General features: G+C 48.2%; 6 protein-coding genes across 6 annotated transcripts; 3 read left to right on the top strand and 3 right to left on the bottom strand.

Annotated features, from left to right (window-relative positions):
* Positions 1-1,275: 1,275 nt before the first annotated feature.
* Positions 1,276-1,558, top strand: LCP9604111_2411 (uncharacterized protein; the record flags this gene model as incomplete). The annotated part of the gene is made up of 2 exons (XM_039069886.1): positions 1,276-1,432; positions 1,485-1,558. 2 exons carry the CDS (start codon positions 1,276-1,278, stop codon positions 1,556-1,558), a joined length of 231 nt encoding a protein of 76 aa, XP_038932538.1.
* A 3,641-nt stretch (positions 1,559-5,199) lies between these two features.
* LCP9604111_2410 (DUF3632 domain-containing protein) lies at positions 5,200-5,880 on the top strand (the record flags this gene model as incomplete). Its single annotated transcript, XM_039069885.1, has 1 exon — positions 5,200-5,880. One exon carries the CDS (start codon positions 5,200-5,202, stop codon positions 5,878-5,880), a length of 681 nt encoding a protein of 226 aa, XP_038932537.1.
* Positions 5,881-6,550: 670 nt separating this feature from the next.
* LCP9604111_2409 (NPA1/URB1 family protein) lies at positions 6,551-10,051 on the bottom strand (the record flags this gene model as incomplete). The annotated part of the gene is made up of 3 exons (XM_039069883.1): positions 6,551-6,874; positions 6,936-9,844; positions 9,898-10,051. The coding sequence occupies 3 exons, from the start codon at positions 10,049-10,051 to the stop codon at positions 6,551-6,553; spliced, it is 3,387 nt and encodes a 1,128-aa protein (XP_038932536.1).
* A 1,386-nt stretch (positions 10,052-11,437) lies between these two features.
* Positions 11,438-11,910, top strand: LCP9604111_2408 (uncharacterized protein; the record flags this gene model as incomplete). The annotated part of the gene is made up of 2 exons (XM_039069882.1): positions 11,438-11,791; positions 11,851-11,910. The coding sequence occupies 2 exons, from the start codon at positions 11,438-11,440 to the stop codon at positions 11,908-11,910; spliced, it is 414 nt and encodes a 137-aa protein (XP_038932535.1).
* Positions 11,911-12,294: 384 nt separating this feature from the next.
* LCP9604111_2407 (uncharacterized protein) lies at positions 12,295-15,987 on the bottom strand (the record flags this gene model as incomplete). Its single annotated transcript, XM_039069881.1, has 1 exon — positions 12,295-15,987. The coding sequence occupies one exon, from the start codon at positions 15,985-15,987 to the stop codon at positions 12,295-12,297; it is 3,693 nt and encodes a 1,230-aa protein (XP_038932534.1).
* A 427-nt stretch (positions 15,988-16,414) lies between these two features.
* LCP9604111_2406 (ATP-dependent RNA helicase SUV3) lies at positions 16,415-18,834 on the bottom strand (the record flags this gene model as incomplete). The annotated part of the gene is made up of 2 exons (XM_039069880.1): positions 16,415-17,519; positions 17,573-18,834. 2 exons carry the CDS (start codon positions 18,832-18,834, stop codon positions 16,415-16,417), a joined length of 2,367 nt encoding a protein of 788 aa, XP_038932533.1.
* Between the last annotated feature and the right edge of the window lie 88 nt (positions 18,835-18,922).

Below are 18,922 nucleotides of genomic sequence, written 5' to 3'. Positions count from 1 at the left end.
AATCAAAGAGGTATAGGATGCGCGGCCCGGGTACGTACCCAACTTGATCTGGTACTCCCTACTCCGTAACTATACAACGCTGCCTGAATGAAGTTGTAGAGAAATGAGGTGGAAAGGAGTATGGATTTTGATGGGGTATGACGGGCAGAACTGCTCGTAGGCGGTATGAAGCGATTAGCCAATAAGACAACATGTCAGAATCTAGGATGAATACTGTCATTTTTCATCCCTGATACAGCTGGGTCACGTGATTGACCAGGCTGGTTTTTCTGCAGAAAAACTAACTCAGTGGTTTTTCGCCCAAAAAAACACCCTTTCTTTTATTTTGTTTGTTTTGATTCCTAAGTTGTCCATCAGATTGTCATGTTTTAGGACTATTGTCAGTTTTAGAGAGTTAGAGAATTTATTGAGGTTTTTCTGCCACATATACACTCGCCTTACCACCGTTTTTCCGTCACAACACAAAACAGCCCAAAGGCGGTCTAAACACCATAATCTTCAAAGAGAAATGCTACCGGCACGCGAAAATTGCTACCGTCACGTTGCCTACCATACTACTTTAGGTAAGTCTCCCGCTGGCCGCAATTTTCAACCAACCTTTGTAATTTATTATAGTATGATCGATCATATGATTAAAAACAAAAAAACAAAAGTCACCTGATGTAATCACATGACTTAGTCACGTGACTTAGACATATGTTTGGATATATGTCTTGGTCACATGTTTTAGTCACATGTTTGGTCACATGACTTTAATAATGCGAATAGTAGGCAAAGTAAGCCAGATCATATGATCATATGACCAAGCATTATGGTCAAGTCATATGATTATATCAGGTGACCAAAACAGGTGACCAAAATAGGTAACCAAAGTATATGAAGTCATATAGCCAAAACAGGTAACCAAAACATGTGACCAAGTCATGTGATTATATCAGGTAATCTTTTGGTTTTGATCACATGGTAGACTATACCATAATAAATTACAAAGGCTGGTTGAAAATTGCGGCCAGCGGGAGACTTACCTAAAGTAGTATGGTGGGCAACGTGACGGTAGCAATTTTCGCGTGTCGGTAGCATTTCTCATCTTCAAACTCGTGCAAGCCCATTCACCCATGAGTGACTAGATGAAAGCCAAAACTGCGACCCTGTGACCATAAATAGATGTATATGGTATGCACCTCCTATCCGATTAACACGGCGCAGCCCCATTTAGCAACCCATGACCCGGTCAATCTTGATCATACAGCTGTTAGCGATTTGTTTGCGTCCACAATGGCTGCAATGGCCTCGGTTCCGAAGTTCATTGTAGGCGTCCATCAAATCCTGCCCTATAAGTTCACAGTGTTGCCGTTGAAAAAAAGACCGCAGGGTCCACTACAAGATCCAGTATTGGAATGGCTTTGTCGAGTTAGCGAAAAACATACTCGAGGTAAGTGCCGTAGGTATTGCTGGGAATAACCTACCGATAAGCATCGTGACAGCCAGAACCGAGTTTTTCCACCGAGCAGAGCCCTTGCAATCGATATTTCCCTCGGCCATGGCTATCAAGTCTTAGGCGGTCTCTGCAGAGGGTTTGGTTTCAACCAAAAGGGATCTATTGCCATTGAAAACGAGGAAATTTTCACCCCTGGCAGCGATTAGGCTGGGGACTGCTGCGGCAATGGTGGCCAGAACAGTTACAGCATAAACGGCGTGGTTGAGAAGCGACATTGTGATGGTTTCGATAAAAGGCTCTTGGTCAGAGAACGATAGAAAGATGAGTGCGTTGGTAGTAGAGAAGCCGCCCAGAGATAGCGAGCATCGACCCTTTCATATCCGCCTAGTCAAGGAGATGTCCTACAGCACAGCACCAGCTATACATAGACATAGGACGGAAGTCGTGGCCACCTTTGCATATCATTAACTAGATTGGTATCAGACCCTGGTGATAATGTTTCTTTAATAAGCGACTACAATGGCAGGGTTCGGAGCAGGCTAAGCCATCCAGCATACTTTACAAGCAATTATTCCATACTATATTTGGTCAAAGATGAGCACACGTTGTAGATATGGTGTTACTATGTTCTGTGAAGCCCGAGGCTCATGTTAATGCGCCTGATATACCCAAAAATATCAATAAGCCATGATCCTTCGGCCTCAGTTGAAGTAGTTCTGTAGATCCATCAACTCTATAGAAAATGTATAACTTACCCTAACCTATGTAGTATTCCTAAGCACCCTCTGGCCACTGCATTACTAGCTCAAAACGGTAGCCCGAATATACGCCGCCGATTCTCCTAAGAAGCTTCATTGATTGTCACATAAAGGTAGACAGTTCTAGATATTTCTATGCTATATCCCATAATTGGTCTATGGTGCTTGTTGTTGCCCTGCCCAGAATCCCTGTTGAATAGCGATCAATGACTACAGTGCTTGAGGGATTTGAACAGTCCTCGTTGCCATCAAGCTTCCAGCGCAGGTAAGTATCCTCCTACATTAGTTGATGTTGCATCGCGTTCAGAAACGAAGCAGGAATAGGGCTAGCAGGGGTTAGCAGGTCAGGAATACCCGGTCGGGGATCCCTCGGAATTTCGGAACACCAAACATAACAACATTGAATAGTTAGAAACTAGAATCCCTGAATCCCCTAAATCTATTAATCTTAACGTGGCCCTTATGGAGAAAATAACCCGGCAGGAATACTTTCATGGACAAGGTTGCCTTTGGGGTGGAAACACAGCCCTTACGAAAACTCGATACCAAGGGTCGAGTGTCAGAAGTACCGCAGGATCGAGCATTAGTTATAGGAAGATTATACGATCATCATAAATCTATGAGTTACTCGACTTTTCCAGAGGCGCTATTGTTATTATAAATAAGCTTAGCGCAATTTCGTTAGGACAACACTAACACTGTTTAAGTAGGAGACCCTGGGAATTTAAAAAAGATCAACAGGCGTGTCCATGACTCGATATTTGGGGTCAGATACGCTGGCTGCCTAGGGGAATTTAGCAGAGTTGAAATACGGATTACAGCGATGTGAATCATAGCAGGCTTAGGGCGGGCGACTACGGCGACGATCTCCCGCAGTCCGGCGCACCGCATAAATGATGATGCATTTGGAAGTATTCACTGTTGCCCCATGCTGTTCATAGCCCTCTCTGTGGCATTCCTCTCTCTTTCTTTCGTTTCTCTCGCATGCAGCTTGCCGTTCAGCTTGCTGTGTTGGCATTCCCTTTGTACGCCTGCAGAGATGTTTCTTCTGGTTTCTGGAGGATGGGATCTGGTAGCTTTGTAGCATGGAGCTATATAGAGAGCTTCTTGGCAGTAGCTAGATCAGCATCTTTCATCCACTTCATATCATCATCTTTCTGGTTGATCACCCTTCTTCTCGTAGCCTGCACCTTCATCAATAACTAATACTCGATCTCTAACTAGTACGCCAGATCCTAGGAGATCGTCGCTCACACCAAGCTAGAAATTTACGCCAGTGCATTATATCATATTGCCTCAAGGTTGTGGTATGGCCTTGACCGACGGTTCGGTGGACCCTGGGAGATCGTCGCTCGCACTAAGCTAGAAATGTACGCCCGTGCATTAGTGTTGTTTTGAGGAGATCTCTGTAATCGTATGATCGTTATAATTAATACTAGTACTCGATTCAATGACCATACGGTTATCATAGATACTATTGTCATTGTCTATAAGCTTAGCGTCGGTCGAGGCTAACTATGCCGCAATCCCCTTAAGACAATACCCATACACGGGCGTAAATTTCTAGCTTAGCGCGAGCGACGATCTCCCAGGGTCCAGCGAGCCGCCGCAATCTTGAGACAACACTAATGCACGGGTGTATTACCCGCTTGGCTGTCCGCCAGTAAGATGCCAACAGGGGATATCCACTGAGACCATGTATTTTCTTTATTGTAGTCCACTGCGGACTTCGCCTGTAGACAATCAGGTAACAACATAACTAGCCTTAAGCAATTGGTTGATGCAGCACATTCCTTCTTTGGAGGGACGCTTGGCCTAGTGTAATGGCCTAAATGTTCCCATGTACCTTACTATTGTTGCGAGTTTGCTACCCAGCCGTAGACCTTCGACTATTGTCCTATCTAAGATCTCCCACTGTGGGTTGGAATCGAGTCTATATAAGATGACTACAGACCCGATATACCAGAGTTAGATGAGAACACAAATCCCTTTTCGAAAACATCAGTCCTGTTGCTTCTTAAGTAACCAAAGGTGCACGCCGTCGTCATGAAAGCTTTTACCTTTATGTCTTCTGGACTTGCCCTCTCTGCTGCTCTGGGCGCATTAGCCAGCCCAGCGAGCCCTAGATCTCCTACATCAAATGACTTGGATGCCAGAAATGAAAACAATCGCCAGATTCAGTACCGAGGAGTAAATCTCCAAGGTTCATTGAGGTACGAGACGAAGGGCCTGATCTTTTCAAACTAGGAGTGCTATCCGGAAACCAACCAATGCCATTATAGAACTCATAGTGGGCTGAACGCTATCTGTGGTTGCGAGGTCAAAAAGGTAATTTGCCCTCGACCCCATTGCTCCAGGAGTATACTAACTTCTACGCACAGTGCACCGACACAGTTGAGAGTAAAGCATGTTATTTTGATTCTTTTAGTAGAAAGTGTATCTGTCAGAATGTCGTGACTTCCCAAGGCGGATATTTCCGTGTTGGTACTCGGTGATCGTGGAGCAGCTACTGTAGAGGAACATATACAAGTTTGCTGCATTTCAATATATGTTGTCCTGTTTTCTACACTATACCAGCATTGAGTGTGAACTGTTACCTCGATTTCTATAATTCGCATCATTGTACTCCGTCATTTCAACTCTGCTGGATTCCCCGAGATAGTCAGCGTATCTAGCCCCAAATATCGGGTCATGAACACGCCTGCTGATCTTTTTCTGATCCCCAGTGGGTCTCCTACCCTAAACAGCGACGTGTCACTAATGGCATATAATGGTATATCACAAATGGCATACGGGTCTGATTGGAAGCAAAAGATTGTTGCTGTCTGCCACAGAGACTTCTCATTTTCTTTATACAGTCAGCCTTTTTTTTTTATATAAATAATATATTGTCTAATCCCATTGCACTCTACCTCTCCTACGTTTAACTCATTTCTAGAGATTCACCCTCTTGACACTCATCACCAATCGGTACTGCCAGCTCTTTAAATTCCTGAACTTAGGATGCACGATTTACTAAGAGATTCACCGAGCTCAGTACCGCGAGCTAGCTCTGGCGGCTTCGCTGCATGCAGCCGAGCGGATCGGGCGGAGTTGGAGGAAGCTGCACGAGCAGGGAATTTCGACCTCCTCCAATCGGTGGCATATAACAGAGTATGGATCACGGGCCTGAGCTATTGCCAGAGCCGGGCGTCAATTGATTCCTGCGAGACGTCTCTGCATTCTCTCTGGTGCGTCTATTACCAATGCGCCAGGCATGTCTCCCACGAAAGCTTTGAGCAAGACAGATGGGTCCTCGACATCCTCCGGACGCGGGGACGCGGGCCTCTAATCAGACCGGCGCCGGGCGGTGGCATCGATATTGCTAGAACTCTCGATGGGACAGTCTGGAACGACATGCCGTTCCTTGCGACGGACATGACAGAGTGCTGGATCAACGACTGCGCGGAAATGAACGCAAAGCAGCGCCTTAATGCTGCGTCCTTCCTTGCGAAGCTTGCGTCCACGCGCATTGCGAACGATCGGCTTTGCCAGATTGCTCTGATCCTTTTTCGGGACACATTCGAGTGCGAGCGTCCTCTTGGGAGCTCTAATGAGCCGGATGATGAACACGAAGAATATCGCCGAACAATGCCTGGACGTTCTATTGCGTCGTTACTCCCATCTGCATGTGCCTGGATCTGAGAAGCCGGGCATAACATCATACTCTTATCCGATGTCTCATGGAATGATTGCTCCGATACTACCTTTGGGGCAGGTGGCTTCACCTTTGTCCAGTCGGAGCTAGGTCAACGGGCACCTGGAGGATTTAGTCCCTGGAGATGGTTATACTGGCTTAAGCGGTTACATGAGATTGCCGATGAAGCATCAAAAGCAGATGAGATGGTTCTTGGAGAGCAGGCCGCGAAGGCAATTGACATTATGTTAAGTAACGTTAAGGAGAGGAACTCTCAGATTCTCAGGGTGTTTGAGAAAGCGGGCGATGCTGTGACCGAGGATAAGGATTTTATGGGCTTGAAGAGGGAATGGTAGATACAGCACAACCAGACTTGACGTGTGATCCTATTTAATTTGATTTGGACACCATGAGTGCACGTTAACGGCCTGCGCCAAGAATTCTCTCTTTGTCGGATGCCCGAACCGTGACCACCACCACCTTAAACATACTGCTGTATGTTTTTGGTTTTGTTTTTGCCATATAATATAGTGTGAAGGAGGATGTAGGCAATAAGAATCCGGTGAGCCAGGTCAAATTTTACTATCGGACTGGCGGTAGACTGCCGTACTACATATGTTCAGAAAGGCAAGAACGCCAATCATCCAAACGATCTGCTATTGTACAAATTCCAACACCTCAAACTTGCGCCTGGATCTCATCAACGACCCGCCCAAGAGTTCCATTACTCCAGCCATCAACCCGCTCCCGGTCACACGTCTCATACAAAGCACGTGCAAGTGCTGCAAGCTGAGCAGCCTCCTTCGTATCAGCCTCTGCGGCTTGGATCTGGATCCAACTGATGACACCAGAACGAGTGATCAGGGTAGTACTGCCACCCACCTGGGCAGCGCGGTATACAATGTGCAGGATCTTTCGTCGAGCTGCTGGGCCGAGGGTTGGGGACTGGTAGAGGGAAAGAATGCGTTCGAAGACATTAGCTCGTCGGTAAACCTCCATATCCTAGATTCAATGTGTTAGCAATCGTGCTTTTGGAGTATAGAACTGAAAGGTAGAAACTTACAGCCTCGGTGCGGAGTGCCTTGATAAATAGATTTAGGAGCCAGTCGATCTCGTCGAAATACCCATCATCCAACTCAGGTTCGTGCAAGAGGATTTTATCGACCCAGTATGTTGGGATCTTCTCGACTTCCCATAATGGTGCCTTCTGCAGGAACTTGTTGACTTTTCCGTAGACCTTGTGGAGGGGGTCTATGAGAACCTCCAGGCAGTTTGAAGCGCACTCGCCCACAATCCAGGGAACGGGCTTCTCCATGCCAATGTTGTTGACTGTCTCGAGGAGCTCGCCAGCTAGAGTAAACACTGTGCGCCATTCTGCATAGGTAGAATCCTTGAGTTTGGCCATGAAGCGAATAATGTTGGCGAAGGCCTGTCTCCGGACTTCTTCGTGCTGAGAACAAATGCAGAGCATCAACTCGGCGACATGACCCTGGTCTACTGCTTCTGCAATGTCCTCTCTTTCCCATTTGTTCAGGGCATTGTGGGTCGTGCCTTCAGTGGGCAGGGATCCAAAGATCTCATCGAGGTCAACGGCAGAGGCCTTGTTGGATGAACTAGGCACGTTAGAGCCAGAGTCAATGTCCATCTTGTCTTCGTTGTCGGCATCATCTGCCTCTTTCACGGACTTCTTGAGAAGAGACTTGATCTTTTTGGTCTCAGTTGCTTCAACCAACGCATCCCGAGCAGCCTTAAGTACCTTGGTACTCTCACCCGCCTGCTTCAGATTACCGAGAAGACTTGCGATCCAGGCACCAACGGCAGCTTCCGTAGATGCATCTCCGCCTTTGACGACAAATGGCCATTGCTCAACAATGGCAGCAACAAGCGCGCTAGTAGTTCTAGACACATCCTCGGATAATGACTGTAGCAAGTCCTGGTAGTGAACTGGCTTCTTGGCAACACGGGAGACACAGTTATCAAAAAAGACCAGCTGCTGATGCAAAGCATCAGCCTCGGAATTCTCAAGGCTTGATAAGACAGATGCAAATGCGTGTGGGGAGCTTTGCAGAACAGAGTTATCAACCAGAACAGTCTTGAACAGAGTAGAGATACGCCGCGAAGAATCTTTATCTGAAGTATCCATGAGAACCTTGAGAATCGAGGTGAAGGGTGAGTATTGCATGGATGCTGGCTTTTGCCACCAACGCAATGAAGCTGATTGTTGTGCGATCTGGAGGATACTCTGAAGTTGGCTCAAAAGCGATTCAGAATCATCCGCGCTAATGTCTGGGGCTTCCAGGCGCTTGAGAACATCCACCAAAACTAGGGAGACGTCAAAGTTTTCCTCTAGAGCAATGTCCGGCATCACTTCATAGTAACAGGTCAAAAGCTCTGCAACAGCCTCCTGCTGGGTCAGGTCCTCCCTTTCTGTTCTTCGGAAGAGGACAACGACATCCTTGACAGCAGGGCATCGGCGGGAGAACTCTGCCAGCAGCTTAGCAGAAGCCTGATTCCAGAATAGTTGGCCTTGGCCGTGATCCGCCTGGAAGATTTTGAGGACAGCCCGCAGCTTAGTGAATGCGAGAGTCAGGATACGCACGGCGAACAAGGTGATGATCTCCGCATTCTGGTTGAGGCAGCGGGTCATGATCTTCTGGCCAAGGGGACGAGGGAGAATATTTTCAATAACGACAGAGACCGGCGGTGGCAGGATAGGCTGTTTATCCTTCCAGCCACAGTTTGCAGGGACAGGCAACTGCACGGTTGAAAAAAGGAAGGCCGACTCGGCCATCCACGAAGGGGTGGCCTTTGGGTCTGAAATAAACATAGTTTTTCTTGAGAAATAATCGGCAACAAGCTCTGGTGCAACCCTGAAGATGGAAACCAGCAGTTCAATCTGGAGACTATCCACATCAGGCCGAAGGCACTGAATGAGGAATGAAAGGGAACCATTTCGCACGGGGATAGACTCTCGGTATTTGTCCACGTATATGGGAGAATCAAGGCCTAATTCAATGCATGTATCATCATCAACGGGTAAGGTCTCTGGATCGGTTCCGACGGGATACCAGCCGGTCTCGGGCAAGAGGACACCGAGCCCGGCGGTTTTGCACACATTCATCATGACTCGGTGGATCTCATTGGCGATAACGACACCTCCAGCATTAGGTTCATCTGACTCTCGATCATAGCCATAAAGCGTCACCAGTCGTTCGAGATTATGTCTGTTGAAAAACTTGCTCTTCGATTTGCGGGACAGAGCGGAATCTTGTACCACGTCCCTTTCGATAGCCTTGATAATTTCTAATACAGTATCCCGCGGATCCTTCCGGATATATTCAAGGAAAGACCTGGTAATCTTGTGCTGTTCGATGATATCACCCTTCTCGGAGGCATGCTGGACTCTCAGGTTTGCGAGCAGGTATCGTTGAGCGTTGCGTCTGAGCGTCGACTTGTGGGACTCATCTCCTGAGATCTCCTGTGCTTTGTTAGGGGCCAGGAAGACCTCCAGTCGCTTAAAGGTAATGTAGCGCCGAAGATACAGCTGTCGTGCCACTGCTCCTCCGTCAAAAGTCACGATCTCCGTAAGCAAACGCAGGCACGGTGAGATCAAGTGCTCTTTAGACTTGGTTGCTGTCAGACCGCGGTTGAACAATCTCAGCTGGTCTTTCTGTAGCAAATGCTTGCACAGGGCGATTCCAAATTCCCGGAACTCCAGTTCCGACGAGATCGTCTTGAGGAAGATCGCAAGAACAGAAGGGACGCTAGTGAGTAAAGGCTCGTTGTTATTGCCATCGCCAAAGGACCAAGATTGAATTATATCCGCAAAGCACACTGAGGTTTCATCCTCCTTTCCGGAGTTGGTGATCTGTTTATCGCAATAATCCTTGAGGACACGCAATTTCTCTGCCTTTTCGCTCTCATTTTCCGTGTGTGCAATTGACACCAAGAACTCTTTAAACTTGATTATACCTATTTGCTAGTCAGTTTTGTTGTAGCTTAGGATGGTTTGCGACCTGCCTCACCTTGCTTTGCCAACGGGGCATTTTGCTGGACAGCCAACAATTCACGCAACGAAGCAGCAGATTTGATATTGGATATGACGGCCGTTTTCTCCGGTTTAGGATCGTCAATCTTTCTTCTCTTCGCCCGAGAGGGATGTTCTGTGATGTGCGACATGATTTGATGGGTTGGTGTTGTAACTTTTTTTTTTTTATCTTCAGATGTTCTCCGATACCATCGACATTTCCAGCTCGTTGATTGGCCGAGGCCTCCCCGCCCGGTACAAAAGTGTGGATACACCGCCTTATTCTGCCATATTAATACCGAGGCGGTGTGTAGTTAGCCTCCAATAAGTGGAGACAACATCATTTACATCATTTTACCAAGTGCATGTGTATGTGGTCCATTCCTTAATATGATGTTGAAATAAAAGCTTAGCCAGGCTGCTAGAGAGTGCTCTTTATGGCAATGACACTTGTTCTACTATTATCGGCGATATGAATGGCCCCCGATGCATACAACCCTCTTTCTTGCGTTTGATTCTTGACTTGTTCGTCTTATTTCACCCCAATTCCGAGGTTATCGGTGCTTATCGAAGTCATACGGCATTGGCAAAGATGGAAAGCTGTTGATTTTTGTGTTTGATACCGATCATTATCATCTTATATACTGCATGGCTTCCGAGCAATCAGTTTGGCCACAATGGCTAAAAGGGGCTAGATCGAGTATTTGATGTCCAATTCTCACAAAGAAGGGCGATATTTGGTTGGAGGCACAGGCAGCCGAAGGGACTTCCGCCGATCGCGCAGTCTATGAGAAACAGTATCGATCGAACACCCGGAGTGGACGGCCTATAGGCTTGAAGGACCGGGAGATGATGCGTTATTGCAGTGCACCCCTCGAAGAAGCAGCCCCTCGAATTATGCCAGATGGACCATTTCTGAGTAAAATGCACACCGATATATCACTAGCAGGCTGATAACTGATAGATAGTACTCCCCAGCTCTTGATTATTTGACGACAGACCCTTCTTTCTGGCGCCGAGGCATCGGGAGAATGCTCGTGCAAAGCGAGTTGTAGGTCGACAAGGAATAAAGACCTATGTGATGTCAGAACCGGCTGCATTGAAGCTATATCTTAGCCTTGGCTTTCGACTGGTAGATACGGTATCGGTGGATTATTCGCATTATGGTGGAACGGAGCCAATGGTGATGTATTTTCTTGTTCGCAAGCCATCTCAGGTAGAGTAGGTGCGTGACAACGTATATTACGAACCTCGTTCTTTATTTTATAGCAAGTAATCGTGCATTGCTCATCTCTTGCTACCACATATTGATCCTGAATTTTGGTGTGCACTTCCTTATGATGATTTGATATATTTCTAAGACGCGTCCCATCCCATCCTGCCAACTGGAAAACAGCTTCTTGGGCTATTTATACCATTCAATTCTTCTATTCACTTCTTTCCATCCCTACTAACTTTTCTATCACCTCATCCTCTTCTTCCTCTAATTATCCTCCTCTTCACGACTTTTACTCTGCATCGTTACTATTGTTTTCACCATGGTGAAATACAACACCAGCGATGTCATCAAAGCCCAAATGGCCGAGCTGAACGACCTTGTCAAGGAGATCGCGGTCCTGGACAGCGAGATGACCAACGCAGCTTCTCATAAATGGATTGGATTGTGCCAGGAGAGGATGAGAAAGACATCTCGAATGGAGACGCTTAAGGAACAGATCCAGTGCAAGATTATGGCAATGGACGTCCACCGTAAAAAGACCCTCACGCGCCAGCTTAACGCAATCACGAAAGTCAGAGGCTGGACAATTGACGCGTATAAGAGCAATAACACCAAAACAACCACTGCTGGCACTGCACCCGAAGTTCTCAAGCATGGAAATGAGGAAGAATGTGTAGGCTAGAAGACTATTTGACAACTATACTGCTCCTGGGAACCTACTGACATGACCAGACGAATTCCACTTTGAGTGATGACTGGGTTGTTGCGAAGGATATGAACTCGTGTATCTAGGAGTGTCAAACGGGCTTGAAACTGATTCTAAAACATTTGGTCACTTACCATTCAATCTCATTCGTAGGAAAAATTATTCTATATTGCTCCGAGTTGACTAGAGAAAATACCAAAGTCCCGAGTAATTGCACTGCGATACTCTGCACCAGATAGGAGGAGGTTTTGACATATTTACGACAAATGCTCTTTGCAAGTAGGATATTCTTTCAAACTGCCACCTTAATGCACAACCAGTAAATTATTCCCAGATCGAAAAAAAACCAACTCCGATATTTTAAGCTAAGTGATTCATGCAAAAATACAATGATAGAGAGATATAAGACGCAAGACAGAAAATAACACACGGTTGCAAGCATAGCTGGTATATTGGAAATATAACAAAAATCAACCCCAAGTTCCACCACCACCACCTCTGCCTTGGCGTCGCTGGGCAGAGATACGCCAATCGTCTTCGCCAGCAAAGCGGTTGTGCAGAGGCTGGATGCGCTCTGCCTTCTTACGTTTTGACAATCGATCCGTAGGTGCAACCTTGAAGAAAGTAGGCGCCGCTTCCACGAGCCATTTCGGCTCAATAGCAGTGGTGCAGTGCATGTATTCCTTGGTTGTGAGGACCAGGGTGTGGTAGATGACATGCTCGGCCGGTTTGCCGAACATCGCGGAACTAGGGTGCATGTACACGGGCGTTCCTTCCACCAGGGTCTTGTATCCTTCCTGGGGGTCTTTCCGTGCTGCGTTGCGGAAGAAGCCGGTACATAGAGACTGCCGCACTTTCATGGTATCTCGGCCACAAGAGACGATCCGGTGCTTGTAACGGTTCATGATGCCTAGTAGTTGCTGGCGCACATCTTGGGCGCGCTTGATCTGTCGTGCTTGGATGAAGTTCTCGAAACACCAGGAGTTGTTGAAGCCTGCGTTCTTCCACCCATTGTAGACATTGAGGAGGGTCAGATGATCGCCGTGGGGATCGTGGAATTTGGACTTTTTCTGGTCTGCTTGTTGCTGCTTTTCTTTGGGGCGGTAGAAGACAGACTGGATTGATAGCATGGCAACAATGCTAAGCATTTCATCGGAGCAGCCTGAATCCACGGATGCAATGAGCACCTTCGCAAGCGCAGGTTCCATTGGGAAATCGGCCATCTTTCGTCCAAGTCGAGTCAAAAGACCCTCATCATCAAGTGCTGACAAGGCATATAATTCTTCGAGTGCTGTCAACATTGTGTTGGTAGGCGGTGGGTCCATGAAATCGAAGTGGAGGAGGTCGTTGATACCCATGGCCTTGAGCATGAGAATGGTGTGAGAGAGGTTCTGACGCTGAATTTCGGGAATGGTTGTTGGAAGCATTTCAGACTGATAGGCAGCCTCTGTATACAATCGGAAGCACTTTCCAGGTCCCGTTCTTCCGGCACGGCCAGCTCTTTGCTTAGCTTGCGCTTGAGAAATTGGAGTCACCACAAGAGAATCCATGCCGAGCTTCGGATCGTAGGCATTCTGCTTCACAAAACCGGGATCAATGACGTAGTAAATCTGATCAATTGTGATCGAGGTCTCAGCAATATTGGTTGCAATAACAACTTTACGTCCGCCTGGAGGTGCCGGGTCGAAAATCCTACTCTGCATCTCACTGGGTAGTGCAGAGTAAACAGGTAAGACAACCAGTTCAGGGACAGTAGGTCCCAAAGCTTTCATGCGCTCGAATAAGATCTCACATGCTGTATCAATCTCTTCTTGGCCCGTTAAGAAGAGCAGAATGTCACCTTGCGGTTCTGTCAAGTGAATTTGCATGACAGTGATGAGTGCGGCATCTAGATAATCAGATTCGGGCTCCTTGGAGTACATGACTTCGACAGGGAAAGTTCGACCGGGAATGGAGAAAATGGGACAGCCGTGGAAGTATTCGGAGAACTTTTCAGCGTCCAGTGTGGCAGAGGTGATAATCAATCTGAGATCTGGTCTTCGTTTGACTGTCTTTTTCAACAGTCCGAACAGGATATCAGTCGCGATTGTCCGCTCGTGCGCTTCGTCGAGCATGATAACGGAATATCTCTTGAGGTCTGGATCCAAAAGAATTTCTCTCTGAAGCATTCCGTCGGTCATGTATTTGATCTTGGTGTCTGGGCTAGTACAATCCTCGAAACGGATGGTATATCCAACTTCTGCTCCGAGCTTGCAACCAACTTCCTCAGCTACACGTTTAGCAACTGACATGGCAGCAACACGGCGAGGCTGGGTGCAACCAATCATTCCGGTGTTTCCATATCCGCCCTCGGCCAGGTACTGTGTCAATTGCGTGGTTTTTCCAGAACCTGTATCTCCGACGACAATCATCATTTGATTGTCCTTCACTGCATCCAGCAATTGCTTTCGGAACTTGTAGACTGGAAGACTCTCGCGTTGTTGTTTCATGGACATGGTTGTCCGCTTTCCAAACGATGCGTTTTTGCCCATCGTCACTCTCTTCCACTCCGGTACAGCCTCGTCCTGCTTGGGTTGCTGGGCACTCCGAAGATCAGCAGCAAACTTTCGCTCTTCCGGTGCAACCATGGGGTCCTGCCATTGAGCATTGAGATCAACATCTGCCGCCTTCTCAGCCGCCTTGTCTTGAGCTTCCTGCTGCTTTAGTTCGCGTCTCTCCTTGGCAAGGTTAGTGCCTGCCATGGCAGAACGATTCATTGAGCCATCGGGGGCCTTGACAACACGAATAGGAGAAAGTTCGAGGGATTGCTTCGTCTGGCCAGCCAAGAAAGGAGGCTCCTCATCTTTGACCTCAATGTCGATATCTTCCTCCTCTTCGAAAGTGCCTTCGCCGGTGAGCGTTGCATTATATTCCTCGTCGATGTCGGGATAATCTGCTGCAGAGGCAACCCCGGAGGCAATCAATTGTCTAATCTCCCATCGCTCTGGCGAAGTCATGCGCTTTCGGTTCCTCATTGGTCGACCTCCAGACCCTTCAATAACGGGCACATCGGATCCGAGGCTGCCGTACTTGTCATCTATGAATCCACCATCGAGGCGTTCCATATTTGCACCAGAAGCAAGGCGCTTCTGGGGAACAAGATCCATGCCTGTCACTTGATCCACCTCCTTCATGGACAGTCCGATGCGAGTGCCTTCGATACTAGCCACTTTGACTTTGACTGGTTGTCCGCGCGAGACCAAATCCGAAGGATGATTCACTCGTGCTCCTTCTTGCATTGCTGAAACATGAACAAGACCATCCACCTTCCCCCTGACGCCCTTTAGATTCACAAAAGCACCGAAATCTTTTACACCTGTCACGGTTCCATCATAGACCTTGAAAAGAACGGGATGGTCATCCAGCTCGAGAGGCGGAGGACGACGGAAATCATTATCCTCGTCGCGACCACGGTGTCTCCGATGGTCACTATGGCCATTGCGACGGCTGTCTTCCCGGCCATATTTCCTAATCGATCTCCCGAACTCGTCCACAAGATCATCGTTTTTGTTATACCCCGGGGCGCTTCGAGACCTTGATCGCGAGCGGTATTTGTCTCTGCGCCGTCCACGGTCGTAATCGTTGTTCTCGGGGCTGCGGCTCCGCTTCCTAGTTCCGCGATCGTTTCTCGGCGCATGCGGTTTGTCCTCCTTCGCTTTTCCTGCCAGTCCCTCGAGCATGGCAAAAGTGTCGTCCATCGCGCCTGCCTGTGCATCGGCCTCGTCTGCGCCTTGAGGATCTGTGTAGTCTTCTTCCTCCCAGCGCTTCTCCGTATCGGGGACCGCAAGGCCCTTGAACACGCGAGATTTTTGCTCCAGAGCATCAAGCAAATCCATATCGTCTTTGGCATCCGAAGCTCCTTTGCCGTTCTCCGCTTTCTTTCCTTTGTATTTGGGGTGCATCGTGAGCACCATGCGGTCGACACTTTCCAGGAGACTCTGCGGGAATTCGCCGCCCATGTCGTCGAAAAATTTCTTGAATTCAGAAAACTTGCCATTGCATTTGAGGTGCTGATCGATCACGAACTCTGCGAGAGTCTTGTCGGCGATTCCCAGATGGTTCTCGAACTCGTTCGTCACGCGCGAGACGAGCGAGAACAGCTCCAGAGACTCGAGGTCATCCATGATGGGCGGTGGAACAAAAGAGATCCAACCAGATAAAAGACAGAGCCAGCAAAACTGGATAAGTAACGTGAAAATTGGCGAGCGCGCAAAACACTGCTACCCTGTAGCTCTTCGGAGATCTTGATGGCGGAAAATTAGTATGGCCGAAGTTGCCACCGATAAGATAAGGCGATCCTTGGCACAAAATCGGTGAGCTGAGCGCTAGGTTCACCCGAGGTAGCCCTGTCTCTTGGCAAGGCTTCATCATCCATTTATGCAGATGTAATAGTAATTATTGGGAGTCTTCCAACATGTTCAATCAATATGTGAATGCAAGCTGAAAAATACGTACAATTGAGCAAAAAGAAATAATTGATAGGTATTAGGTATGAGTATTGGAGATCGGTTTTATACATGTAATATACATATTTCTTGTTGTACATATTCATCACTCTTTGGGGACTTCTGTGTCATAGTATGACTCTGTTAGTTCAGGCTCCGAGTCGTCAAAGTCGGGTGATGAGCTCTCTTCCTTGCCCTCTTCCTTGCCCTCTTCCTCGCCCTCTGCCTCCGGTGACGATTCAAATAATGAGAGTTCGGCGTCAGAGGATTCACCCTCCGCAACCTCCGCAGCCTCCGCAGCCTCTGAAGCACCTTCTTCGGGCAGATTGATTTCAATCTGCTCTCCCTCACCAGAGGGCTTCATCCAGTCTCCAGCAACTCCCATACGTTCCTGCTCCAACAACTGTTTCTGCAGCGCAATCTGGCGCTTCAGAGAAGCACCCTTCCGCAGCCTCTTGTTGGCAGAGAACTCGGTCAATGCCCGAACCATGCGCTCTTCAACAAGTTCCTTGACATGACTTGCCAGAGTTCGGTCAGTGAAGACACCACCGAATCGGAAACTGAGCCACAGGTACAAGATAACTGCCCTATGAAGGCTTTCTAGATCATGCAAATAGTCGTTGCTGCCAGAAACGGGCTGCTCGATAACTTCCAGGTTGAGATGGGCGATATCTAGAAGTCGTCCTTCATGGTGTTCGGCTACGCAGTCCGCCATAGCACCAGTAACATCACGCGAGCCTGAACTTTTACGGTCCATTGGAGAAACCATGAACTTTAACTGGTCCTCAAACGGCAGTCCTTTGACAGTGTCGATAATCTCGGCGTTCTCCAACTGACTGCTAGGGTCACACAAGAAGAACAAAGGGTTGACCTTGGCAATGTCCAGGACCCGCTTGATCAGATATTCGAAAGGTACACCTGGTGGGAAATAGGCGGCGAATTTCCGGAAAACAGATTCTGGAGGGAAGATGCCCGCCGCACTCAGCGGTGGGGGCTCCAACTTCAAAGCCTGTTGGATATATGGAAGGTCAACCTCTTCGAGACAGGAGATCAGGCCCACGTTAGGCTCCTCACTTGTGCTTTCCGTGGCATTGGCTGGACGATATCGACCAGCACGCCCGCCAATTTGTTTGATCTCAGGAACAGTAAGCCGTTGAAGTCCAGTCGGGACACGCTTGACGAGAGTGTCAAAGATAACACGCTTGCAGCTCCTATCGTGGGTTAGTATGGTAGCGTAAATATAACCAGGGAGCACAGAACTTACAGATTAAGACCCATGCCAATCGCGTCACTTGCTACGAGGAAGTCATAGTCATTGTCTGGGTCGTTGAACAGATTGGCCTGTTGGGTCCGAATCTCCGCCGGCAGACCACCATAAACGATGGCTGCGCGTCTTCCGGTGGTCTTTTCAATGTCTGCCTTCATAGCGTGTATACCTTTCCGAGAAAATACGACTACACAGTCGCCTTTTTCAAGGCTATTGAGATTACCCTTTAGACTATGTGGCATCACTTCCAGGGCGTTCAGGCGTTCGTAGCGGTGGACCTCCAAAGTATCTCCCGTGAGTGCACATAGCTCCCGAATCAATGGTATAGCGCGGGTTTCGCCGCACAGGTGCAGTTCGGTGGCCTGAGCACCAAGGAAGGCTCGAGTCCATGCCCATCCTCTTGATGAGTTCGCAATCATTTGGATTTCATCGATCACGCCAACATCGTATTCCTGCCCCAGGCTGACCATTTCCACAGTATTACTGGTAATACGCGGTACTTGATCATCCTCGGGAAATTTGACGTCGTCACCAGTGACTAAACTGCATGGAACCCCATCTGCCTTGAATCGATGATATACTTCTTGTGCGAGCAATCTCAGCGGACCTGCGTAAAACCCGTTCTTGCTTTTCGCCAGTCGTTGCAGCGCATGGTAGGTCTTTCCGGAATTCGTCGGCCCGACATGGAGATGGATTGTTCGCTGCATCGATCGTGCGCGCGGATACCACTCGGCTGGCCACCGAAGGTCGGCCACTTCTTGCTGTGCTTCCAGGATGGGTGCCGAAAACCTGGCAGTGATGTTTTCCGAATACTGCATGTATTCCACCTCCTCCCGCAGACCCTGAAGTCCGGATGCCAGGTAGGCTTTTTGCAGCGCTACCTTGATATGCCGAAGGGGTCCCCATTGTGCAGAGGCTTTCTTATCATCTGATTTGCAGGCGTTTTTGATTTGGCGCTCAAATTGGGTCCATCCTTCTAGCGATTCGCCTGATTTGTTCAACTTGCTGTATACATCGCGTAGGGTTGCTTCCACGAGTTCGTTGAAATCTCGTGCGGCCGCAATATCCTGTCGGATGGATCTCCCGGCGGGATTCCCCACAAGTGTTTTGCCCTTTTTTGTGTCCGCTTTCCTGTCCGGCGATGTTTTGACCTTTTTCGAGCGCTGCAGAATCGAGGTTGTGGTGAAGGGCCGTACAGCAAAACGAGTCAAGGGCCGCAAAGCATAGAGGGAACGACTACCGCTAGTCCATGGCTGCATTCCTGGACGACGGGGACTCCAATCCCGTAGAGAGGAACAATTTGGGAACAAAGAAGGCCGAACAGTTGAACCGAAGCCAAAAAAGAGA

This window comes from Penicillium roqueforti (genome assembly GCF_015533775.1).
Source record: "Penicillium roqueforti strain LCP96 04111 chromosome Unknown scaffold_02, whole genome shotgun sequence".
Classification (NCBI taxonomy): Eukaryota; Fungi; Ascomycota; class Eurotiomycetes; order Eurotiales; family Aspergillaceae; genus Penicillium; species Penicillium roqueforti.
Note: the sequence above shows the minus strand (reverse complement) of the source record. Positions and strands in the feature narration are given on the sequence as shown.